At 34.3% G+C, this 23,104-nt stretch overlaps 1 protein-coding gene across 2 annotated transcripts in view; it reads left to right on the forward strand.

Moving 5' to 3' along the window:
- Positions 1–22,805, forward strand: part of LOC149795322 (nitric oxide-associated protein 1-like) — a 34,132-nt gene extending 11,327 nt beyond the window's left edge. For both annotated transcript variants that reach the window (XM_089965088.1, XM_089965089.1), the window contains exons 5-9: positions 2,518–2,741; positions 8,111–8,242; positions 12,518–12,634; positions 14,139–14,253; positions 18,266–22,805. In XM_089965088.1, the coding sequence (XP_089821214.1) occupies positions 2,518–2,741; positions 8,111–8,242; positions 12,518–12,634; positions 14,139–14,253; positions 18,266–18,438 (761 nt within the window). In that variant the 3' untranslated portion in view covers positions 18,439–22,805. The remainder of the gene's footprint in view (positions 1–2,517; positions 2,742–8,110; positions 8,243–12,517; positions 12,635–14,138; positions 14,254–18,265) is intronic.
- The last annotated feature ends 299 nt before the right edge of the window (positions 22,806–23,104 follow it).

Below are 23,104 nucleotides of genomic sequence, written 5' to 3' on the forward strand. Positions count from 1 at the left end.
TCTACACATTTATGGTAGACATACACTTTTACATAAACATAGGCTGTGGTACAGGTAAGTCTCTATGTTCTAGGACAAAAAACACGTGCCCCTTCCGTTTGCATGGAGATATGGAACCTCTTCATTTGGGCACCTTCAGAGAATGTCACAATCTGAGTTAGCCACATTATGTGCAAGATGAATGTATTAGCAGACAGCCTGTCCAGAACAGACCAAGCCATTCTTTCACCATTCAGTAACAGAGTCCCTGTTATCCCTCTGAGAAAGACCTCTAGTGGACTTGTGTGTGACCAGGCTCAACAACAAACTTGCCTTTTAGGTGTTGTCTTTCCTGGATCAGAAAGCATGGGCTCATCTCAAACAATCTCTTTGCCAGAACAAAGTTTCGAACAGAGTCACCAATTGTATCACTCAAGCCAGGAGAGCTTCTACATCCAAAGTTTATCATGCCTGTTGGAGAATCTTCTGTGATTGGTGCAGTAGGAAACACATTGATCGTATCTGCCCTTCTATAACTTCCATTGCTGATTTCCTTTTGTTCCTCATTGTGACCGAAAGATGTTCAATATCCACTATCAAAGGCTATTGAGCTGCCATCTCCAACACACTTAAATTCTCTTGGGGCACATACATTGGTTCAGATCTGCAAATTACCGATCTTTAAAAGTATTTTAATCTCCCACTCTCTTATGCCCAGATGGAATCTTTATTGTGTTCTGTGGTTATTAACCAATCCCCTTATGAACCATTGAGTAAAGCATCCTTTCTGGATCTCACACTCAAAACTGTTTTCCTTCTTGCTCTTGCCTCTTTGAGATGAAGAAGTGAGATTCATGCCTTGTCCATTGACTCTGTCTATCTCCAGTTTCCCTTCTCTGCCAACTGAGTTTTCTCACAAAAAATCAATTACCTTCGGTAGCCCTCTTACTCATAGAGATTTCCCAGTCTCAGTAATATTAGTGCAGGGGATGATCAAAACAGACTTGTGCCCAGTGCATGCTCTCTGCTTCTGTCTTAATGCCTCCAAAGCAAAAGGAAAGGGTTGGAAATGTCTCTTTATCTCTATTAAGGGCTTTGTAGACATTTTTTTTTTTTGGCTGCAACTCTCTCCTGGTGGATTGTCACAACAATCAAAAGAGTGCTACAAGTCACTCAGTGATCAAGATCTCACCTTTATGAAACTTAAAGCCCATGAGGTTCAAGCCATTGCTACCTCATGTGTCCTCTTAATAGTATCAAGGAAGAGTTCCCTCCAATGTATGTATGTTACTTTCATTGTCTATCTGTTATTTTGAACTACAGGGAGGTCTAGATTTGGGACACAGCAGAGTTTATATAATTAGGTAAGTATTCTTGGAAGAACATAATTTACTATAATATTTCTTTAGCATACCAAATTAGTCCTTCACTGTAAGACTTCAATCCTGATATGTATGATGGTGGGTTGAGGTTTTACTGCTTGAACAAAAAAATTGTGCTGTATAGCACTAGCCATTTGTGGTGTGCAACGAACTGGAGGCCGTATTTTTCAAGAATACATCACATGGTTGGCAGCCCATAATGAAACTGTTGCATAGATTAGAATATAATTGCTTTGGCTGTACCACACTTATTCTGATGTTTTAGACTGTCAGTGTATGTGACGTACTCTGATGCCTTTTTTCTTACAGAAGCATATTCCAGCACAATGAAGTGGTTTCTTTCTTCCAGATTTGTTGACCATCATTTCAGTTGTTGAGGAGACTGGTAACTGAGGAGTGACAAAGTCATATCAGTTAGATGTGTATTATCTTTAATGAAATGAACATATGACATTTGGCCACATGTAATTAGATACATTCATTTTGTTCAAGAAAATTACACCATGATTTAGCCATACTCACTTGTTATCTGTGCTACAGAGACAATGTGGGCTACCAACTAGTTGAGATATTCTTGAAAATTTAGCTTCCATTCTCACTGAGGACTGCTGACATAACATGCTATATGGAAATGATTGCCTCCCCCCAAACATAAATATCAGAGACAATGCCTTGCAAGACTAATACCTAATCAGTGATTTTTTTTTTTTGTTTTTTTTTGGTTGTTTTGTTTTTGCAGAGACTTTGATTAAATCACTTATTAAAATTAGGTGTTTAAATGCTTGTTAATATGCATATGTAGATAACCTGATTAAATTTGTATGCCATTTAAATAATCAATCTCCTGATTTTTGAACTCAGAAACTTTTTTTATGGATAAACAAATTTCTGTTGATTCTCACATATGAGTGAGGTCCAACTGCCACTGCTCAGACCCAAATCTGCCATTGTATAATGCACTGGCATATCAGGGTCTCTGCACTTTGCTAGGAACAATAAGTAGAATAAATGAAATAGACCCTGATTGGCCTTCACATAATGTGCAAACAGATTAGGATCTATGTTGTTGTCAGTGATTATGTGCAGTACCTCTGATGGTTTTTGTGCTTTTTAAACAATTTGTGTCCAGTGCAAATTCTTAGGCATTTGTTTTCAGGTTATGTTGGGGTAACTGACTTCAGATCAGATGAAGAAATCCAGAAGGAAATGGAGAATCCCATGAGAAATCTGGAATGGGCTGGATTTAAATTCCAGGCCTCTAATGATCAGGTGGTGGACTCTGGGACAGAAAAGGTGTCAAAGGCCGGAACCTTCAACGAAAAGAAATTTTTGAATTCTAAATGGTTTTTTGATACTCCAGGTGTAATTGATAAACGACAGGTAAGATCAACAGAATTTACACTGCAAATCACCAGGTATTAGCAAGCCTAACATTTTAATGACTTTAGCAAAAAGGGCTAATTTTTTATCAGATTTAAAAAATTCACATATAAATTATGTAATGGAAATTGTAATATACCTAACATATATATGCTGAGGACTGTACAGATGAACTGTCTCATAATTTTGTAACCAGGCACAAATAGATTGTTCTTTAAATTTATAACCTAACTCAATTGGAGCTGATCTGGAAGTTTTTAACCAAACCCAAATGGAGCTTTTTCTGAAAGTTTGTAACCAAAACCAAATGGAATGTTCTGGAAGTTTGTAACTAGACCCAGATTGACTGTTCCAGAATTCCAGAAGTTTCAAAGCAAGTTTGCCAACCCTTATAATCAACCGTAAGTCTTATTAAAAGCACCAGTAAATTAAGGACTTGTGGGGATAACAGCACAAAATACAAAAATGCTGTTGTTGCAGTTAAATCTAGTTATTGATATGTCTAGGTTTGGTCTGGATCTGGATTTTAATATTAGATACAGAAGAGTTATAAGGTAACCGGTTTAACTTTACAGGAGTATCTGAGATGCTCTAATCTGCCCACATTTTTTAAATGCAGAATGCTTGCATGATCAACCCATTTCTGAAAGCATTTTTTAGAAGTGTCATCCTTAAAGACATTGAAGCCAAAAAGGACAATCATCATCTATATTCAAATAGTCAGCAATAATAAGGAGTATTCAGAATCGCTCCGGTGGCCTTTTGGTTAGAGCATCTGCTTGGATGTAGGAGGTTGTGGGTTCAATCCCTGGCCAAGTCACACCAAAGACTTATAAGAAGTTAGTGTCAGGACTGGTCGGCCTGGAGTCAGGATAATGTGACTGAGTAGGACATCATGCTTTATGTCTGTGGCATGATGCCCCAGTGCTGGACATCACTATAAACTGCCACATTGCAGACATCGTAGCGATATGACTGAAAAATTGTTAAAGCTACGTTAAAAATCAAAATCACATCACATTACAAGGAATATTCACATCCTTGGGGGGAAAAGCTGGAATTGCAACAGTTTCATTTGCTGGACATCATGCATCGAGTTGGTAGTTCTTTCTGGACATTTCCCGGGTTCTTCCTCCACCATTTATACTGGCCGCCATGTATAGCCTATCTTGTGCTGAAAAATGGCGTTAAACCCTACTACTACAACTACTTCATGCATCGATTGTTTTATGACAGGAGTGCTGATTTCTTTTGCCACTTCAGATTTTTAAAAAACAGATCAAGTTGAGTGAAGTTGCAAGCAGTTATTGAGCTCCATTTGTTTTGGAAACTCTTATGGAGGTCATCAAGATCTTAGTGTTCTTTACACACTTTTTATAGTTGAGCATAATGATTGTTTTCACTGCAGCAGATCACACTTATGAACCTTTTTATGCATTTTTTTCAAGTCAACAATAGTAGTACATGCTATTTTATTACATCTTACTGAAAATTGGATTAACTTATTGAAAAATATTGTCTTACTGAGATGGCCTTGTTAGGGTTGGCAGTTTAGAGTTGGTAATCCAACTCAAATGGATCCTTCTGAAAGTTTGTTACCAGACTCAGATATTGTCCATTCCAAAACGTTTGCAGCCAGGATTTAGTTTTAGTGCTCAATGTTTCCTGAATGCTGTGATACAATTTGGATGTCAAACTTAGATATTAGAAGATGTACCAGTAGGTGTTATTTATTTAAAGTGAAATATGTGAAATTTTAACACTTGCTGTAGGCAGTAATTCCAGTTATCTGAAACTCAGTGGCATCAGAATAAAGTGACAAGACATTTTTAAATCTGCAACCATGGTACGATTTGAGTGCCCACCATTTCATGAATGCAGCTTACAATTAAAATGTCAAACTGACATTGAGATTTTTTTTTAAAATTGTGTTACACCAATAATGCACTCTACAATTTGGATAGGGGTTAAACATGAGTGTTAGGGAAATATGTTTATATTAACATTGTGTGTTGTTCAGTGTAAAATATTGCCAATTGATTTTTGGTTTTAATCGCATTTAAACACTTTCTGTCATTTACGAAATAGTGGGTTCTACAATCTAACCCATCTGTGAATATAACATGCCATCTGATTGGCTCAGTGCCAAAATCTGTATAAATAAAATCCACAGTACTGTGACACCATTTTTACTCTTTGACCCACCTTGTGACATAATGTTGTTATAATTTTTTGAAACTTTTTCATCAAAATTAAAAAAATGTATGAGACTGTTGTCACCTAATCATACTCCATTTTTATGAGAATCATTTTCCACCAAAATTTGTTTATGCCCTTTGATAATTGGCTAAAAGTTTATTGTAATTAAAGATTTACTACAATTTAATAATGCTATTTGATTTACAGTGGTTTAATCATTATGTTGTCTGCATATTAAGGTTGATTTTTTTATGCTTTTCTTTTATACATTTTTAACATAGATAATGGAAACAATCCTTCTACAACCCCAATGTTGTGTTAGGTCAACAAGAAACAGTATTTTAACTTTATTATCTATGAAGGCGTGTGTTCATCTTGGAATTAGAAATGTGAATGGCCATTTAATCAGCCAAGTGAAACATGATACCTAATGTATATATATGTAGAAGGAATTCAAATAATAAGGAGTCATTGAATGGATAAACAGACATGACTATCACAATACATGACTATCACAATGCATGGCTATCACAATACATGACTATCAGAATACATGGCTATCACAATACATGACTAATCACAATACATGAATATCACAATACATGGCTATCACAATACATGAAATATCACAATACATGACTAATCACAATACATGACTAATCACAATACATGAATATCACAATACATGACTAATCACAATACATGTATATGGCTATCACAATACATGGCTGTCACAATATATGAATATCACAATACATGAATATCACAATACATGACTAATCACAATATATGGCTAATCACAATACATGACTAATCACAATACCTGACTATCACAATACACAACTAATCACAATATATGACTAATCACAATACATGGCTATCACAATACATGACTATCACAGTACATGGTTATCGCAATACATGACTAATCACAATACATGACTAATCACAATACATGTATATGGCTATCACAATACATGACTAATCACAATACATGAATATCACAATACATGACTATCACAATACATAACTAATCACAATACATGTATATGGCTATCACAATACATGGCTATCACAATATATGAATATCACAATACATGTCTATCACAATACATGACTATCACAATACATGACTAATCACAATATATGGCTAATCACAATACATGACTATCACAATACATGACTATCACAATACACGATTAATCACAATATACGACTAATCACAATACATGGCTATCACAATACATGACTAATCACAATATATTAATATCACAATACATGACTAATCATGATATATGTCTAATCACAATAAATGGCTATCACAATACAAGGCTATCACAATATATGGCTAATCACAATATATGACTAATCACAATACATGACTAATCACAATATATTAATATCACAATACATGACTAATCACAATATATGACTAATCACAATATATGACTAATCACAATACATGAATATCACAATAATTGACTAATCACAATACATTACTAATCACAATAAAACAACTGATATGTGTATGTGCTAAAGTTAGACAGAATTGTTTCAGTCAACTTTTAGTGTCCAGTCTTATTCAAAAATTCAGCATGAGTCAATAATATTTTGATGACTAGAATTGAACCAAGTGACAGTAGTATCATTACTATGCATCTTTTTTATTATTTTCTAAGAATTAAAACAGTCGGTCTTTAGGAAAGATGACCATTTTTGTCCCTATAATCTCTTATACTGATTTCAAAATGTTCTGTTGTTTAGCTCACCTGCCTATAAGGTCCAGCAAGCTATGGTATGGCCTGTATCTGACAAGGGTCATCCATTGTGTCATCCATAAAAATTGCTGTTTTCAACTTGTCAAAAATCACTGAGCCAGTTTAAATCAGAAAGTGGTAGGAATGTTCCAGAAAACATGATATACCCAAAATTATGTTCAGGGTGGCTCCCCTAGCAAAGCTGCCATAGCAACCAAAATGGATAACCTATTTTGATTTGACCAGAATACCTGTGCCAATTTTGCTCAAACTTATTTAGGTTGTAGCTTCCTTAGTATTGATGGAGCTTCCTTGGCAGACAGTTTGAAAACTGATTTCAGCTTCTTGAAAAGATAAATTTGGTAGGGTTGTTTTCTAGGAAATGCTTTATAAAAATGTTATCTTTGGTGTCTCGAACAACCATATGGTTTCCATGGCAACCTTATAAAAAACCTTATTTTCAGATGTATCACCAGAATACTGAACTAGTTTCAATCAAACTTGTTGGAGGGTTTGTTAGGATATGCTCAGTCAAATTATATCCAAGGTGGCTCCAATGGCAATGTTGTTACTTCCTAATAAACCTGATGAAAAACTGTTTTTGACTTTTCTTTTGAATGGCAGTCCATTTCAGTCAATTTTGGCAGAAGTGTTCCTTTGGACATGCTCTACCAAAATTGTACCTGACATGACTCTCTTAAAAGGGATGTGGCTTCCAAAAATATGGAAAATCTATCTTCTGCATCTTCCACAGAACAGTCATGCCAGTTTGGATCTGAATCAGAGTTGAATCTTTGAGCTGGAGTAGCTTCCTTAGCAATGGTGTGACTTTCATATAAATAACAATGGTATGACTTTCATAGAAACCAGATAGAAGATACTTTCATCCGTCAAGTGGGGCAAGCAGTTACAAGTATATAAAAAAAACTAGGATTCTTTACTATATCATGCAAGTAGAGCCATACCATGAGCACATTTCATATTTATACAAAAGATGCAAGTACAGACTAGTCCACCTGAAGTTAACTCATACATGAAATAAAATTAATATCATTTTTTAAGTGCCATTAGATTTTACTAAGTACCTAGATATTATTCAGACATGGATATCTTTCAACTCAGGGCACCTGCCTGTTGTTAAACTTGCCATTAAGGTAAGTGTATGGTAGTGAGCTGTATAATTCCCACTTGACACTTGTGCCACTTGTTGTTTTATTTCATACACAAAGAACTCTGTTTAGAGTGGCCTCAATGATTCATTAAACTTGACTTGCTTTCTTGCTTGAATGATTGATATATCAATTTGTTCATTGTTTGATTAATTTATTATTTTCATTGTGTTTTTGGATTCATTCTTTCACTTGTAAACAAGAATATTTGTATTAGCAGGCAAATTTATGTTTAATTTTGCAGATTATAAACTTACTGACACAAGAAGAACTGCTGCATATTTTACCCAAGGGACTTGTCCGACCGCGGGTATTTTTAATGAAGCCAGGGGAGGTGATGTTTGTATCAGGTCTTGCTAGATTGGATTACCTGGAGGCAAGTTACTCAGTGATAAATTGAAATGTATTAGTATGTGAAAATTAATATATCCACAATGGAATTGTCACCTCTGGAACAACTTTCTTTCTGTCTTGAATACTTTTCCCAATCACATTTATGCCAAGGTTCACATTTCAAGTGATGTGTGAGTGTGTGTGTATGTATGTATGTATGTATGTATGTATGTATGTATGTAATAGCATGGCACAGCATAATATGTGCATAATATGGCACCAACTTAAAGTAAGATACTAATGTATATATGAAGAATTGCATAAAAACTTTAGGACCATAAACTCTTCCAAATAAATGTAAACAAGATAGAATTTGAATATTTCTATAAAAGGTATATAAATAGAAGATAAAGATAACACATAAATTCCTCTCAACATGTTTTCAAAATTTGTTACATTAACTGCATTCCCTCAACAAGTCCCAGCAATTTTTGGGTACACAATTAAAAAATGATGGTATATTCATTTCAGATCTTATTTACAAAGATTCTACCCTACTTTTTGTCTCAAATATACCTATTTTTCCTGCTTTGTCCCTACAGAAAATCTGCTGTATTCATACTTTTCTACAAAAGGAATGATAGAGTATATATTAATGTATGAGTTTCATAATCTCTTGTAGGGTTTAGGAAGCCTGGTAGTATCATATAATGTACTGCAAACCAGGGTAAAACCATTTTGTTTTTAAGGTACAGCAATATCTCTTTTGCACACTTGATATTTCATTCACCACATGTGGAAATTCTTCTCTGATAATATCTGATTCTAGGTAAATCTAGTACAATGTTTTTTCTTAAGACTTGTAATGCTTGTGTTTTTAGCAGATGACTGGTCTCAGATATTTTTGTCACTCACTGTGCTCACCATCCCCTGAAACAAAATGATTGTGTCTAATGTTGCTGAAGCTGTAAGTCGTTGAAATACTTGATCATGATTTTATTTGTAATAACCATTGAAAGTGAAAAGATATTGACTTGGACATGCAGTCTGACTAAGGACATATGAACAAGAGAAACAATTCAGCTGCACATTTTGGGCACAACAAAAACTACACATGAAACTGAAAAAACATTGTTTCTTTTTAATCTTAAATTCCAGGATCATGGTAAAGCTATAACAGTAAAATAACATGATAAAATAGAAGACGAAACAATTTTGCATTCTAGCCACAAATAGTAAATTCTAGAACAGTTATTTATTTTATTTATATATATATATATATATATATATAGTCTGCACTCTGAAGAAAAATTGGTGAGGAAAGATTGTAACATATTATATTCAAGCTGACAATGATACTAAAATTTTTAAAAAATCTCATAATCCTTTACATTTTTCATGTACAAATATCTTTTTCTTATTTTTTCATGACATTCAAATCCAGTCATATTTTCCATTATAATGTTCCCTGCCCCCAAATTTCTTCTTAAGCAAGATGGCTCAGTAATTGATCCAAACCAGACCAGATGTGGAATTTAGATCCTTGGATGAATCCCAAGATCTGAATAAATTAGGTTCTTATTACTGTAGCATTATTTTTCATTTTTTTAAAATATCTTTATGAATAATTGTTTAGATTTTCAGGCCATTACAGTAGTTATTCCCTTTTTTTTCACATGTGGAGGGGGAAGCTTTTTGGACTTTATATTTTTCTGTCCATAAACCTTGTTTGCACAGTTTAGCAAATACCATTTAAGGTAGACAAATAAATTTGAAATGCATGTTGAAGGCATGTGTTGATGACTTGATTAGTATTTAATTCATATAAAGCACATTTTTTTGCATTTTTACAATTTTTTTTACTTAAAAAATATTTTGATCAGCCATATTTTTCATAAATACATATCTTTATTTTTTTCCTAGGATTTAGCCTCCTAGACAGTGATTTAGACCAGTGTCAAACTTATCCTACTTCACTAAATAAATTGACCAAACTGTTTCAGTATCATGAGAGGAAGATTAAATCCATTCTGTAAAAATTTTATTTTCTATATCACACTCTAACTAAATTCCATTTTATTCACCTTGCTAAATTTTTCCTTTTCCTCTGTCAATTTGTGGTGTAACAGGATATCATTAATTGTCATGGGGGGATGGGGTTTGACATGTCATTTGAAGGGCAAGGATTTCAACACACTTGAGAGATTCAGCAGTGTTTATTTCAGAAAATCATGAATGATTTTATTCTTACATAAGACCCAAATCTGCCATAGTATAATGCACTGGCAGAACAGGGTCTACGTTGCCTGTTCTACTGATTAAACTACATAGACACAGATCTGCTGATGAATTATGCTGTGGAAGATCTGAGTTGCCATTTTCAGTTTGATCTGACTTATAAGTGTGTTTGTGGGGGGGGTGATTTGGATTTTTAACATAGCTTTACAACAGTTTCAGTCATATCATTACGATGTCTGAAGTGTGGAGTTTATAGTGATGTCTAGCACTGGGACATCATGCTGCAGACATATAGCAAAATGTCCCACCCAGTCACATTATCCTGACACCAGGCTGACCAGTCCTAACACTAAACTTAATGCTGAGCACCTAGCGAGGCAGCTGTAAGTACCATTTTTATAAGTCTTTTGGTATGACTTGACCAGGGTTTGAACCTGCGACCGTCTGCATCCAAGGTGGATGCTCTGACCACTAGGCCACTGGAGCAGTCTATGAGTATATCTTGTATCACATCATGGACAAGTGTAATAACACACCAGGCATGAATAATGCATGAAACCTGGTGTTGATAGTTTGATAAAACAACATTTGTGTGCCCAATCTAATAATGTTACACATCAGGGCTGAGCAAATCCCATAGCCCGACGTCCCAGACTAATCATTTTTGAAGTCGGGCAAGTAAAATTTTCCAAGTCGCTAGTCCAGGACAAGTGCTTTTTAAAAAAGTCGGGCTAGTCCTTACTTTTGTGCTTTAATCACTATATCTACCTTTATTTGGCCAATCATGCCCTCCGGGCATACTGAATACTTGATTCTACCCCTCTTCGTGTATACATTTACATCCTGTTACCGCTTGACTGCATATTGGGCTAAGCGACCAAATTATTGGCTAATCAAAACATGTCAAACAAAAGAAAGCCAGTATGATCAATTAGCAGTGTTGTAAGCGGTTTTGTTGCAATGAGTTTACTCAGTCTAGATCATAACGAGCGGCTCACTATGATTTTAATCCAGCGAGTCAGTGTAATTAAATTAATGAAAGGTACTTTACCGACATCAGTGTTGGTCTCCTTTATGAACTGATTAAATGACAGTAACGATTCTTTAATTTATAATTGATTATACAGATGATTAACTTCCACGTGCGATATTGTGTTTGAAGCAAAACAATTATGCTAATTAATGAGCTGTTTCAGTTCATATTTAAAAGAGAAAATTGATGTTATGATCACTTTAGAAGTAGTTGTCAAGCAAGCTGATACTTACTCTGTGGATAAAATGAGTTTGCTAAATTATTTTTGCAAGGAAGGGAAATAAAATATGCCATCAGAAATTTCAAAATAAATTTTTGATAAAAAAATTCTGTAACTAAACAACAACACACAGCATATTTGAGTTGGTACATGCAGATATAAAGCACCCTTTTCATTTTTTGGGAAGTGGGGGGGACATCTGTCTGGTGCCCTCCCCCAAAAAAAGGAAGGTAATAACAGCGATTCGGAGAAGACTTCTTTAAAGAATTCCTTAAACCAAAAGAGTTTACAAATTCTAATGAACATTTCTGCAAATGGACCAGAGCTTGAGGACTTTAACCCAGACACAGCTATCAACTGCTGGCTTAGTGCTGGTGCAGGTGGCAGACACATACATGGACATATTTTAAAATCCATCAACTAAAACATATATACATGAACCTGAAGAAGCCAAATGTATAACAACCAATGTTTTTGAAAATTAAATTCTTTTAAGAAATAATTATGTTGTATATTATTTCTTTTTTTTTTTTTCTTCTATGGATTAAGTACATACATCTCATCAAATCTCGGCAAGTGATCACCATTTTGGGACCAGTGAAAAGTAAGGTGGGACTAGTGAAGAGAAAGGTAGGACTAGTGAATTTTCTGAAACCACTTGTCCTGGACTAGTGGTCAAAAAAAAATTTGCTCAGCCCTGCACATGCAATTTTACATAAAAATAACCACAAATGGATCTGTTGTACAGAATTGTTTTTATAGAATGTATATTTTACCTGTGTGGCATGTTTAAATCACATTAATTGCTTCATGTTTCTTAACTTCAGGGGAAAACAGTCACATTATTTACTGTGCACATATCTTGGGTGATTCCAGTCCATGTGGTCAGTGCAGAAGAAGCAGATGACTTTTACATAAAAAATATTGGCACAGAAACATTGCAGGTACCATGATATAAAAACAGGTGAAGTTTGAAGGGGTTTCAAAATATCTTTGGAATTGTGATTTGTGTATTGGTAAGCTTTAATTGTTTCATCATTAAAAACTCCTTTGACTTAAGAAAGGAGATGAGATTTATTGGAACCAATGAACCCCAACCTCCTATCCCCCTTTCAATCTGCAACTGCTGTAAGCATGTTGCTGCAACATAAGCAACCACATAAACAGCTGTCACATATGTTTGACAAACAGTAAGCCACTAAATGCACTCTTGGAAGACTTCCAGCACTTTAAAGGTTATTGTTGTGAGTAGAAGTATAAATATATGAAGTCAGTCATGATTTTTGATGCACGAAATTGTCACATTATTATAGACAAAGTAAATTTATTTGGTTATTATTGCAGTCACAATGTAACCATTAAAAATCGTCAAACAAGTAAAATTTCGTTGAACATTAAACATTGTATAAATACTGTGATATGTAACATACATAGATATCTGTAACAATGTCGAGTATTCTAGTATAATTCACCCAGTCATCTAAGATTAGCTTATTGCGAGCTATAATATTAACTTCATTTTGATCTTATATGGTTCTGTAGCATTGGAAACAGTATTTTAATAACAACGTTTTGAATAACTATGATTTTAAGAAGAAAGGTTAATTGTAATAGTAAGTTAAATGTTATAGCAGGTTTAGTGTAATAGTTGGTTCATTGTAATAGTTGGTTTGTTGAAATAGTAGGTTTATTGTAATAGTGTTTATTGTAATAATTGGATTTTGTAATAGGTTCATTGTAATAATAGGTTATTGTAAGGGTAGGCTATTTTAATAGTGGGTTCATTGTAATAGTTGGTTCATTATAATAGTAATTAACTTAATTGTAGGTGTATTGTAAGAGTGGGTTTATTGTAGTAGTAAGTTAATTATAATAGTAGGTTCATTGTAATTGTAGGTGAACTTAATGGCAGGTTTATTGTAACAGTGGTTGATTATAATAGTGGGATCATTGTAATATTAGGTTCATTGTAATAGTAGTTTTATTGTAAATAGTAGGTTAACTTAATAGTAGGTTTATTGTAAGAGTGGGTTTATTGTAATAGTAGATTTATTGTAGTAGTAGATTTATTGTAATGTATTTGTTTTTAAAAAAATTATTGTAACAGTAGGTGTATTCCAACAGTTGGTTCATTATGATAGTAGGTTCATTGTGGTAGTATATTTATTGTAATTGTAGGTTTATTGCAAGGGTGGGGTTATTATAATAGTTGATTCATTGTAAGGACTAAATTTTTCATATTTGACAAGAATTCACAATAGCAAGTATTTTGATTTGATGAACTACACTAAATTGAAATGAGTCTGTAAGTCCATGACAGCCCAAGTTTTGCATGGATTCAGTTTCATCAATTTCACATCTAAAGAATGCCTTGTTAGCATCCTTCAAATAACAACTTACATAAAGTAAAGTTCATTTAATTTGATTCACCCATGTTTGTTAATGCAGGTTCCCATAGGGGATGAGAATCGACTTGGCAAGCTTCCATCTCTGGTTGGACAAGAGTTCAAGATAACAGGAGAGTTTGAGAAAGCAGCAGCAGATATTCAGTTATCTTCTCTTGGTAGGACTAGTCCTTTTTAACTGACATGACAATAAGCCCAAGTAATATTTTAGTTTGAACCTGCATCTGTGATGCATCTTTTTCTGTCACAAATGTATGTTTAAAATAGAGGCTAACTAGAACACACAAAATGGCTGATTCTCAGAGTGGTTTATCTTTAGATGACAATTTCATTCAGCAGATACTGTCTGTTGATAGTGACGATGACAATAATTTTTAAAGTTTTGAACTATATCAGATTATTGGAGCTTGGGAAGTGTTACTGAAAATGCAAGTGAGTGATTTTTAACCTGAAAATGATATTGAATACGAGTCTGATGTACAGTGCTTGATGGACAAAAACAGACATTATGCAGGTCAACCCCTCTGTCAGCGGTATTTAGAAATTAACTGCACAAAAGGCAGAAAACCAAACCAAATTAAAGTACAGTATAAAAAAAGGGCAATTTTCATTTCTTTTCTTAAAAAATTTAGCCTTATGGGATCATTTGCTATAAAACTATATAGCCTTCTAAGGGTTAAGATAAAATGAATAAATAAGAACCTAAAATGAAATTAAAAAGTAGTTATTTATTTGATCAGTATATCTCTGTCTTAGAAAGGACAATTTGGCATCGATGGATTCAAAACCCTAATATAGAACAGATAGAAAATCTGGCATGACAGTAGTCAGCAAAGAACTGTTTTTAATTGAAACTTTGGCAGTGTTTATGCTAGCAAAACTTATTTTGTATCAGCAGTATTGAAAACAAACAGTACCTGTGAGCTGTGGAAAATTGTATATAACATCCATAAAAAACAGTTTCCCAACTTGTTCATAACTAGCTGTGCATATGACCCTTCAGACAGCAGACTGTGAAAGGGGTTCTCAACATAGAAGAATATTTGTATATAGATAAGTAACAGATTAAGCACAGCAACAGTCAACAGGTTAATACCTATCAACTAGATGTCTTTTAATGATTTTGATTTCAACAGAGCTCTAACAGAATGGAGCAGGAAGAAAGAGGGATAGATATTGAAGTGTTAGGTAAATATTAAACTTTGGATGCTTCCTCCTTCTTCTTTTTGTTCTTATCCCCTTATTTTGGTGACATTGGGGGAACTCACCCCTTTAAATAAAATCCTGGCAGCATCTATGAATTCAGGAATAACATGAAGCCATAACAGTAAACAACTGTTTTGTAAATACCATTATGTTGTAGTTAACATTTTTAAACTATAATTTCAAAGATTTAAAAACTGCATAATTCTAGAAATTTCAGTGGATTGCCACTAAGAAAATGGAATTAACTGTGCTGCACACCTTTCTGAGACTATCATCCTAATGACTTTTGCTAACTTAAATTGGTGAGACAAGACACCAATCTTTGCTTGTTGTTTCTCAAGTCAGTTCGTTCCTTACCTTTCTCAGCTTCACCCTTTGGGTTACCATTACTTATTTGGTGGTAGGAGGTCAGATAGACAAAATGAAGAGGCAGGCAGTACCAGAAATGCCCCTTCATCTTGTTTTGCCACCTGCTCCAGCATTTGTGTCCACTAGTTCCCATCTGTACAGTTTGACTATAGGTTGTACTTTAATGACCTTAGAAACTTGGAGAATAATAGCAAACATTACAAAAAATTTATAGTTGCAGTCAAATCTGGAAACTGGCTTTTCCATGTTTTGATCCAGATCTGGATTTCATATTAGGTTCAGTGGTATTTTTCATACAGAATGTTAGCATGATCTAGCTTATGCTTATAACATATTTTAGAAAAAAAATGGCATGCATTAAACAAAAATAAGCCTCTCAAAACATGTAAGCAGTTGTCATAGAATGAAGATTATTATTTTTGGGAAAGGCAGTTTATTGGACACCATGTTGTGTTGATTTGAGTACGTCTTATGCTGGTAGAGATGATTGCAGTTGCCACTTAAAACTAAAGAAGCAAGGAAACATAAAGCCAATAATATTCTAGGAATAAATAACCATAGAGTTTTATTGGGTTTTGAATTTTGGAATTGCTGTTTCTGAAACTGTACTTGAGGTAATTTAGACCTAAGCATGGTTTACAAACATTTTTAGTTGAACATAATGTTTGCCTTCCCTGTATTAGTCTCAGATCACACTTCTAAACTTTTAAGATGCATGTTTCCCTGTAGACAATTGCAGTAGATGAAATTGCATTACACCTTACTGAACATTGATCTCACTTTCAACTGCTTTACTGGGAAGGTCTTGCTAGTGTTGGCAGGTCTTTAGACTTGACCAGCACATATTTCCACATCCTTATTTCAACCAACCTCATTCAAGTCCTTTCAGTTTTTCATCAGAGGAAAACTATACAAATTTCATGTACATGAATTTTTCACCAAAAGACTTTTTTGCATTGAAGAGCCAACAAATCAGAAATGAAATTTATATTTTAATTTCTTGAAAACTCCATTGAAACTGTATTGGCTAAATAAAAATAATCTACCATGTCACACACAAGATGAAATGTCTACATAACATTTTCAGGACGTGTAAGCCCTGAAGTGGCAGCATATGTGACACCAGTGATGATGGATCTGCATCAGGCTGTGTAAACCTCAATCTGAAATATATTAATCATCACACCAAGTTCTCTCAACCCTGATCTACTGTCATATTGTCACAGCACAGAAGATTGGCCTACATACAATTTTAAGCTGTGTAACACGGATGTAACAGTATATTCAGTGTCATACCACAGATGCATCGTATACATACAATATCAAGCTGTGTAACACTGATTTAACAGTATATTCAGTGTCATACCACAGATGTGTCTTATACATACAATATCAAGTTGTGTAACACTGATGTAACAGTATATTCAGTGTCATACCACAGATGTGTCTTATACATACAATATCAAGCTGTGTAACACTGATGTAACAGTATATTCAGTGTCATACCACAGATGCGTCATATACATACAATATCAAGCTGTGTAAAGCCTGATCCACTGGTATATTAAGTACTACACAACAGATGAGTGGTCTGCTTACATTGATAATCTTTGTAGACCCTAATCTACCACTATGTTGTCACACAAGGTGTGTAAACCCTGATTTTGCAGCATACTATTGCACCACAGATGAGGGGTCAACATACAACTTAAAGTTGTGTAAACCCTGATCTACCATCATATTAATCGTCACAAATGAGGGGTCATCATACAGTTGCATTTAGGTCATTTTCATGACACTATTGTAGAGTCATGTTAGATGCTTCATGAGGTGTCAGTGAAAACTAGGTCACTGTAATCATGGTTGGTTGATTTTTGCTTACCTTTATGTTACGCTCAGTTTCTCAAGGTGAGAACTTACATTTACCTCGGTTTTTCTCCGACACTGTTGCTTATAGGGCCATGTAACTTGGGATAAAGTTGCATCACTGTGTTCTATATTTCACACCACAAAGACCTGAATTATTCTTTGCAGTGAGCCAAGTTTCTCAGACACTAATGAGAAAAGCACTACACCCTTGATTCAAAACCAGGTCACAATTACCTATACTTTACATTCCATTTCACAGATGCTGTTGCCATCATGTAACTGGTATGTAGATTGTTCATGGGAAGTGCAGCACTCTTCAGTCAACACAAAGTCATATTTCATGCTCTACATTAACATTTGCATTAACTGTTTCTTAGACACTACTGATGCCAAGTGATTTAACTTGATATGTAGAATGCATCATAAAATGTAATACACCATTGAAACAAAGCCCGATTTTGCATTTTTGCCCTAAGTAGATAATTAAATGGATAATTGGAGAAATGAAAATATTCAATTTCTTTACAGACCACTTCAGTGTGTTCCTTGTTTTTAATGTTGAGAAAATGTCTGCCCTCTAAAGGTTCAGTCATGGGAATCAGCTGTAATTTCATTTGTTGTTTTGCCTGTGAACTTTAATTATATGAGAATTAAAAAAGGAGTGCAAAAATGTATTTTAATTAAAGACAATACCATATAAAAGTTTTTAAAAAATTTCTTCTTTAGGTTGGGTCTCCATATTGCTCCCATCTGGCATCACTGGACATATTCAAGTGTTTACTCCAGGACGTGTAGGCTGTTATCTGAGACAACCACCTTTGCTTCCAAATGTAAAAGCATTCAAGGGACGGAGAATTCATGGCACACCAGAATATCAGATGAAGAAACTGAAAGCTTGAATTACTGATATAAATATTTTTTGTATCAGATCACAGAAGAGTTACCTTGGCAGCAGTGTAGATAAAGCTAGAACCCAAATAAACACCAGTTTATTCAAGTCCTCTGCTTTGCATTTCCTTACTTTGTGGACCTTCAGTTTCTTATCTCACAAATTTTCAAAATTAATGCTACATTTTACTATTGCTGTTGATCCTGGATTTCCATTTTTAAAACGTAAACTAGCACAAAGAGCATATTATTGGACAAATAATGTTAAACAAGTTTTACCACCAAAATCTACCCAGATCATCCAGTCAGGCTTGTTAATTGTTAGAAAACCATTGTGTTGTTGCCTAAAACCAGTATTAATTACATTTAGTTTAATAGCAATAATGAATTGTAAACATGTGCTGTGTTCAGGTGATTGCCTTTGTTTTGATAGGACCCACTGAAGTTTTTAGGTTGACCAGGTGTTAGGTATGACACATATCAATTCAAAGCAACACCTGAACAGTCTGAGCATGTGCTTTCTAAATTTTTTTTCAACCCTGCAGACTATTATTGTTTACTGTTTACAGTTGTATGTGATACTATGAATTTGTCACAGTTTATAGACATCATGACACAAGTGTGTGATAAATAATGTACTTAAAAAATTCTACATTCTGTATTATATTAAAAAAATTCTTGAGGATCAAACTTTTGGTGACGATTTTAAGCAGGAGTTGTCTGTGTGCTCACAGGCAGAAAGAAAATACTGTACTATTAGTATGATAGAGTATGGTTTCTCAGTGTACAAAATCATATCTAGAAAACAAATGAACTGTTACCTAGTATTATGTATATTTGATTTAATTATATCTGATTTAATACATATTTATTTCAATTTAATTGTTTGTCAGTTTTATTTTTTTTTATATTTTTCATTAAATGATATTTTAATGTAAATTTATTCACTAGAGATGATACTTTTTTTTAGAAAATAGTTTGATCATGACTGTTAGTTTATAAACACCAGGTGTTGATCTAAATCCTGACCTTGTTTCAGAATTTGTAGTAGCAACCTACGTAAACAAGTTCTATTTTATTTTAAAATGATTGGTTGTTTCCAAGGTCATGATGGGACCTTGTCTTTAAGACATAAACAATTTTTTTATTTTTTTATTTCTTAGAGTAAAAATGATTGGTCTTCGTCAGGGTCACACTGGGTAAACATGATCTGTAACAAGTATTTGCTTCTATAAACTTCCAGAAGATGATCACATGACCCTTGTTTATGTTTTAGGAAGCTCATATAACCTATGTTTTGGAGAATTAATCTCAGTAGAAGCTGGGCTGTTAAACGTTGTATGTTGTGCTGTTTGGAGTTATTTCATATTACTTGGTTTGGAGTTATTGCAAATTACTTGGATTCAAAAATGATTAATTCTGTTATTTTTCTGGAAAATACATGTGCTCAAGTAATATTGTGGAACAAGGACAGCTTTTTGTAAAAATTTATTCAGCTATCAGAAACAAGAGTGATAATTTTTATTTCTACAAGGAACTGTAGACTTCAACACTACAGATTGCAGCATACGTCATTGTCTTCCATCTTGGATTCTTCGTCGGGATTCGAATGTGAAATAGTAGAACATTTTGTTATTAGGACTACTAAAATTTTATTCTCAGATATTTTGGGATTTGATTCTATAAAGCCATAAGTTCGTATTTTTTTTTCTCATTTCTTTTAGAATTTTTCAAGGAAATAAATTCTTGTATTTTTAAAAGCTTGTTACTATTTATTTGAGCCTAAACAAGTGGCATATGACCTAGACTGTAGATAGGTGTAAAATGGCAGCAGAGATGAAGAGAAAAAGAAAGATGCAGATAATTTGAGAGGAAAACTAATGTTTATTGTTATTATTTTGACAAAATATTAAAGGAATTCAAGGTTCTGAAATTGGTTGAATTCTGAAATTGGTTGAGTGGTTACACCATTTACGTTCTTATTGGACCAGAATCATTACTATGTACAGGTATTAATAGTCTTCTAGGATGATGCAGTTGGTTACTTTCAAAAACATGTTACCTGTTCCAGATGGATTGCTTAGATTCAGAAGAACTAATGTCTGGATTCCTAATATGCATACTTACGGGTTAGCATCTCTAATGATGTATTTAGCCTTTCTAGTGCTTAACTCATTCAGCCCGGGAGGTTTTTGTCGTTTTTGCCTGAATGCGAGTAGGAAAGACATTTTGCGGGCTATTTCTGAATACATCGTAATACATCGGCTTTCAACAGATTTGCCATGAGACTAATGCCTAGTTGTATTAGAAACATTGTTTTCCATTTGGTTATTTTGTTTGCACATAAGCAGAAAGGTAAAAGTTGGAGGTTTTTGTTAAAAAAATTTTTGTTTAATGTCCAGTCATTTTCATATGGAGTTCACTCTTTATTCCAAATGCCCACCTTATCCTAGTTTTTGCAAAGGTTCACCTGTCTGTGTGCAGTTCAGACCGGTCTGCCTTAGATCTGAGGCCAAAAGGTCTAAAATTCAGACACCAAATCGCATTCTGACCATGAGCGAATTTTGCGTGAAAAAAAAAGGGGTCCAAAAAATTAGGTTTTTCCCTCTGTATTTTGTATCATTGTAGAGCTATATCTGTCTGCTTTTTTGTAATACCACCCACTTTGGTGTATCCTAAATGACCTGGGTGCTGCAGAGCTCAGAAATAGGGTACAGCCTCATCACGCCTACAGGCGGGATTGGGGCCAAATGAGATAACCCTTTTATCACTAGGTAGGGGCCCCGAGTGGTCTAAAGTGCTCTCCGTCACGGATCACTGCCATCTCACCTCTGTCTGCATGAGTTTGAGTCTCGGGCTCGGTATGGATATGTGAGAAAGCTTGCCGGTAGCTTCTCGTAGGTCGGTGGTTCTTTCCAGGGTTTTCATGGGTTCTTCCTCCACCATTAATACTGGCCGCCATGTATAGCCTATCTTGTGCTGAAAAATGGCGTTAAACCCTACAACAACAACAACAATCACTAGGTAACTTGGCAGGCATAGAACCGTAAACACTAAGTAACTGTGGAGTTGTAAAGCAAAATGACTTGTGGATTTTGAAATAACATACCTTTACCAGTTTTAAAGATATCTGGCTGGATTAGGTATCAAAATAAAGGTTAAAAGTTAAATTGTATGACTAATTCACTAACATTTGCATATCTATCATAACTGTTAAAATAAAGGTGCAAACAGGTAACACATTGGGTAAAATGCACAAGCAATTATTTATTTACTTTGTTACATGGACAATATTTTCAAAAACTTCATCTCAATCAAAGATTTGAAAGCATTCCAGAGCTTTTCTTGAGCCATCTAACACTCAGGTGGGTCCAGCTCTCATAGAAAACTGAAATAAATCCTATTGGTTCTTAAAGTTTCGTCCAGAACAAAAATGTGGAGTGCACACTTCCTCGGGTTGAAAACCTTCAAAGTCCTCTTCATTGTCATCACTGTCACCGACAAGCACATTCAAATGCTTCTCCAGATGTTTTCTCTCATTTTCATTCAACTGTATTAGGTCACAACAGCTAAATATTTTCATGATTCATAATTTGACACTTCATTCATATCTTGCTTCGAACTTCACCATTTTGAATAGAAATTCACCATTCGCAATACACGCTCAAAAAGTGCCTTCTTTCCTTGAGATTTCTAGTTGTATTCAACCTTAACTCATGAGATAATCCAAATATAATAGCTACATTTCAAGAAGGAAGTTATTAGAGGTACCCCAAAGTTTATGTAGTCGGGAACTATGACTAAAGAAGAACACTGCCCCAGACCGGTACAGCAGTCCATAGGTTTGACATACTTACTTCCCCTAGACTGGAAAACCAGTTCATAGTGATGAAAGGGTTAATGAAATTTCCATCAATCTCTTAACTAAAAAAATGCAACCCACCCTTGCTTCTATTGTTATGAGTTCTGAAGGTACATGAAACCAAGGTATGAAATAATCCATCAGCCTTGCTACAAGCTTGAATCTGGCTGTCAGAGGACAGCAGGTGTAAAGGTAGTATCATTACCACTGCAGAACTCAAATCTTTCTCCTGTTACAATACTCTTTTTCAATTCTTATTCAATTTTTGTTTTACCTTTTACATTTTTGGTAGGTTTATCCTGACATGCCACTAAAGAAAATAAAAACTTGCACAATGGGGTCCAAGGGACCTCCAACAAATTAAGGGGATGCCATCTGTGCTCAACATTAAAAAATGGGATGGGTGGCAATGTTTACAGGACTGTTTTATGGTGTAATACCCATTTTATAATCACATTAGAAAAAACTGTTAATATAGAGTTGTTTCTAATAAAGTTGTTCATTATTTTATATAAATTTCCTTTTTCTTCAAGATACTCAACCTCTGAAAGATTGTTAGAATTATTTAACGGTTTCAAAAGCCATCACATATATGCAAAAACATTGTGTATTATGTCATTGCTTTTTGTTTTTGATTCTGAACAAAACAAGATTCCTCTTTTCAAAAATGCAGTACATTTATTTCTGGAAATGCCTTCAACATCAATACTTTTTTTATTGTTCTATTCTCAAAACTCAATTCTTTTTGTATTTATTGCTCCAGTAGTAAAATATTGATGCATTGAAAGTAATAGTGGAACTTCTTTTCATCCTTG

This window comes from Sinohyriopsis cumingii, chromosome 7 (genome assembly GCF_028554795.1).
Source record: "Sinohyriopsis cumingii isolate HCF-2022 chromosome 7, ASM2855479v2, whole genome shotgun sequence".
Lineage (NCBI taxonomy): Eukaryota > Metazoa > Mollusca > Bivalvia > Unionida > Unionidae > Sinohyriopsis > Sinohyriopsis cumingii.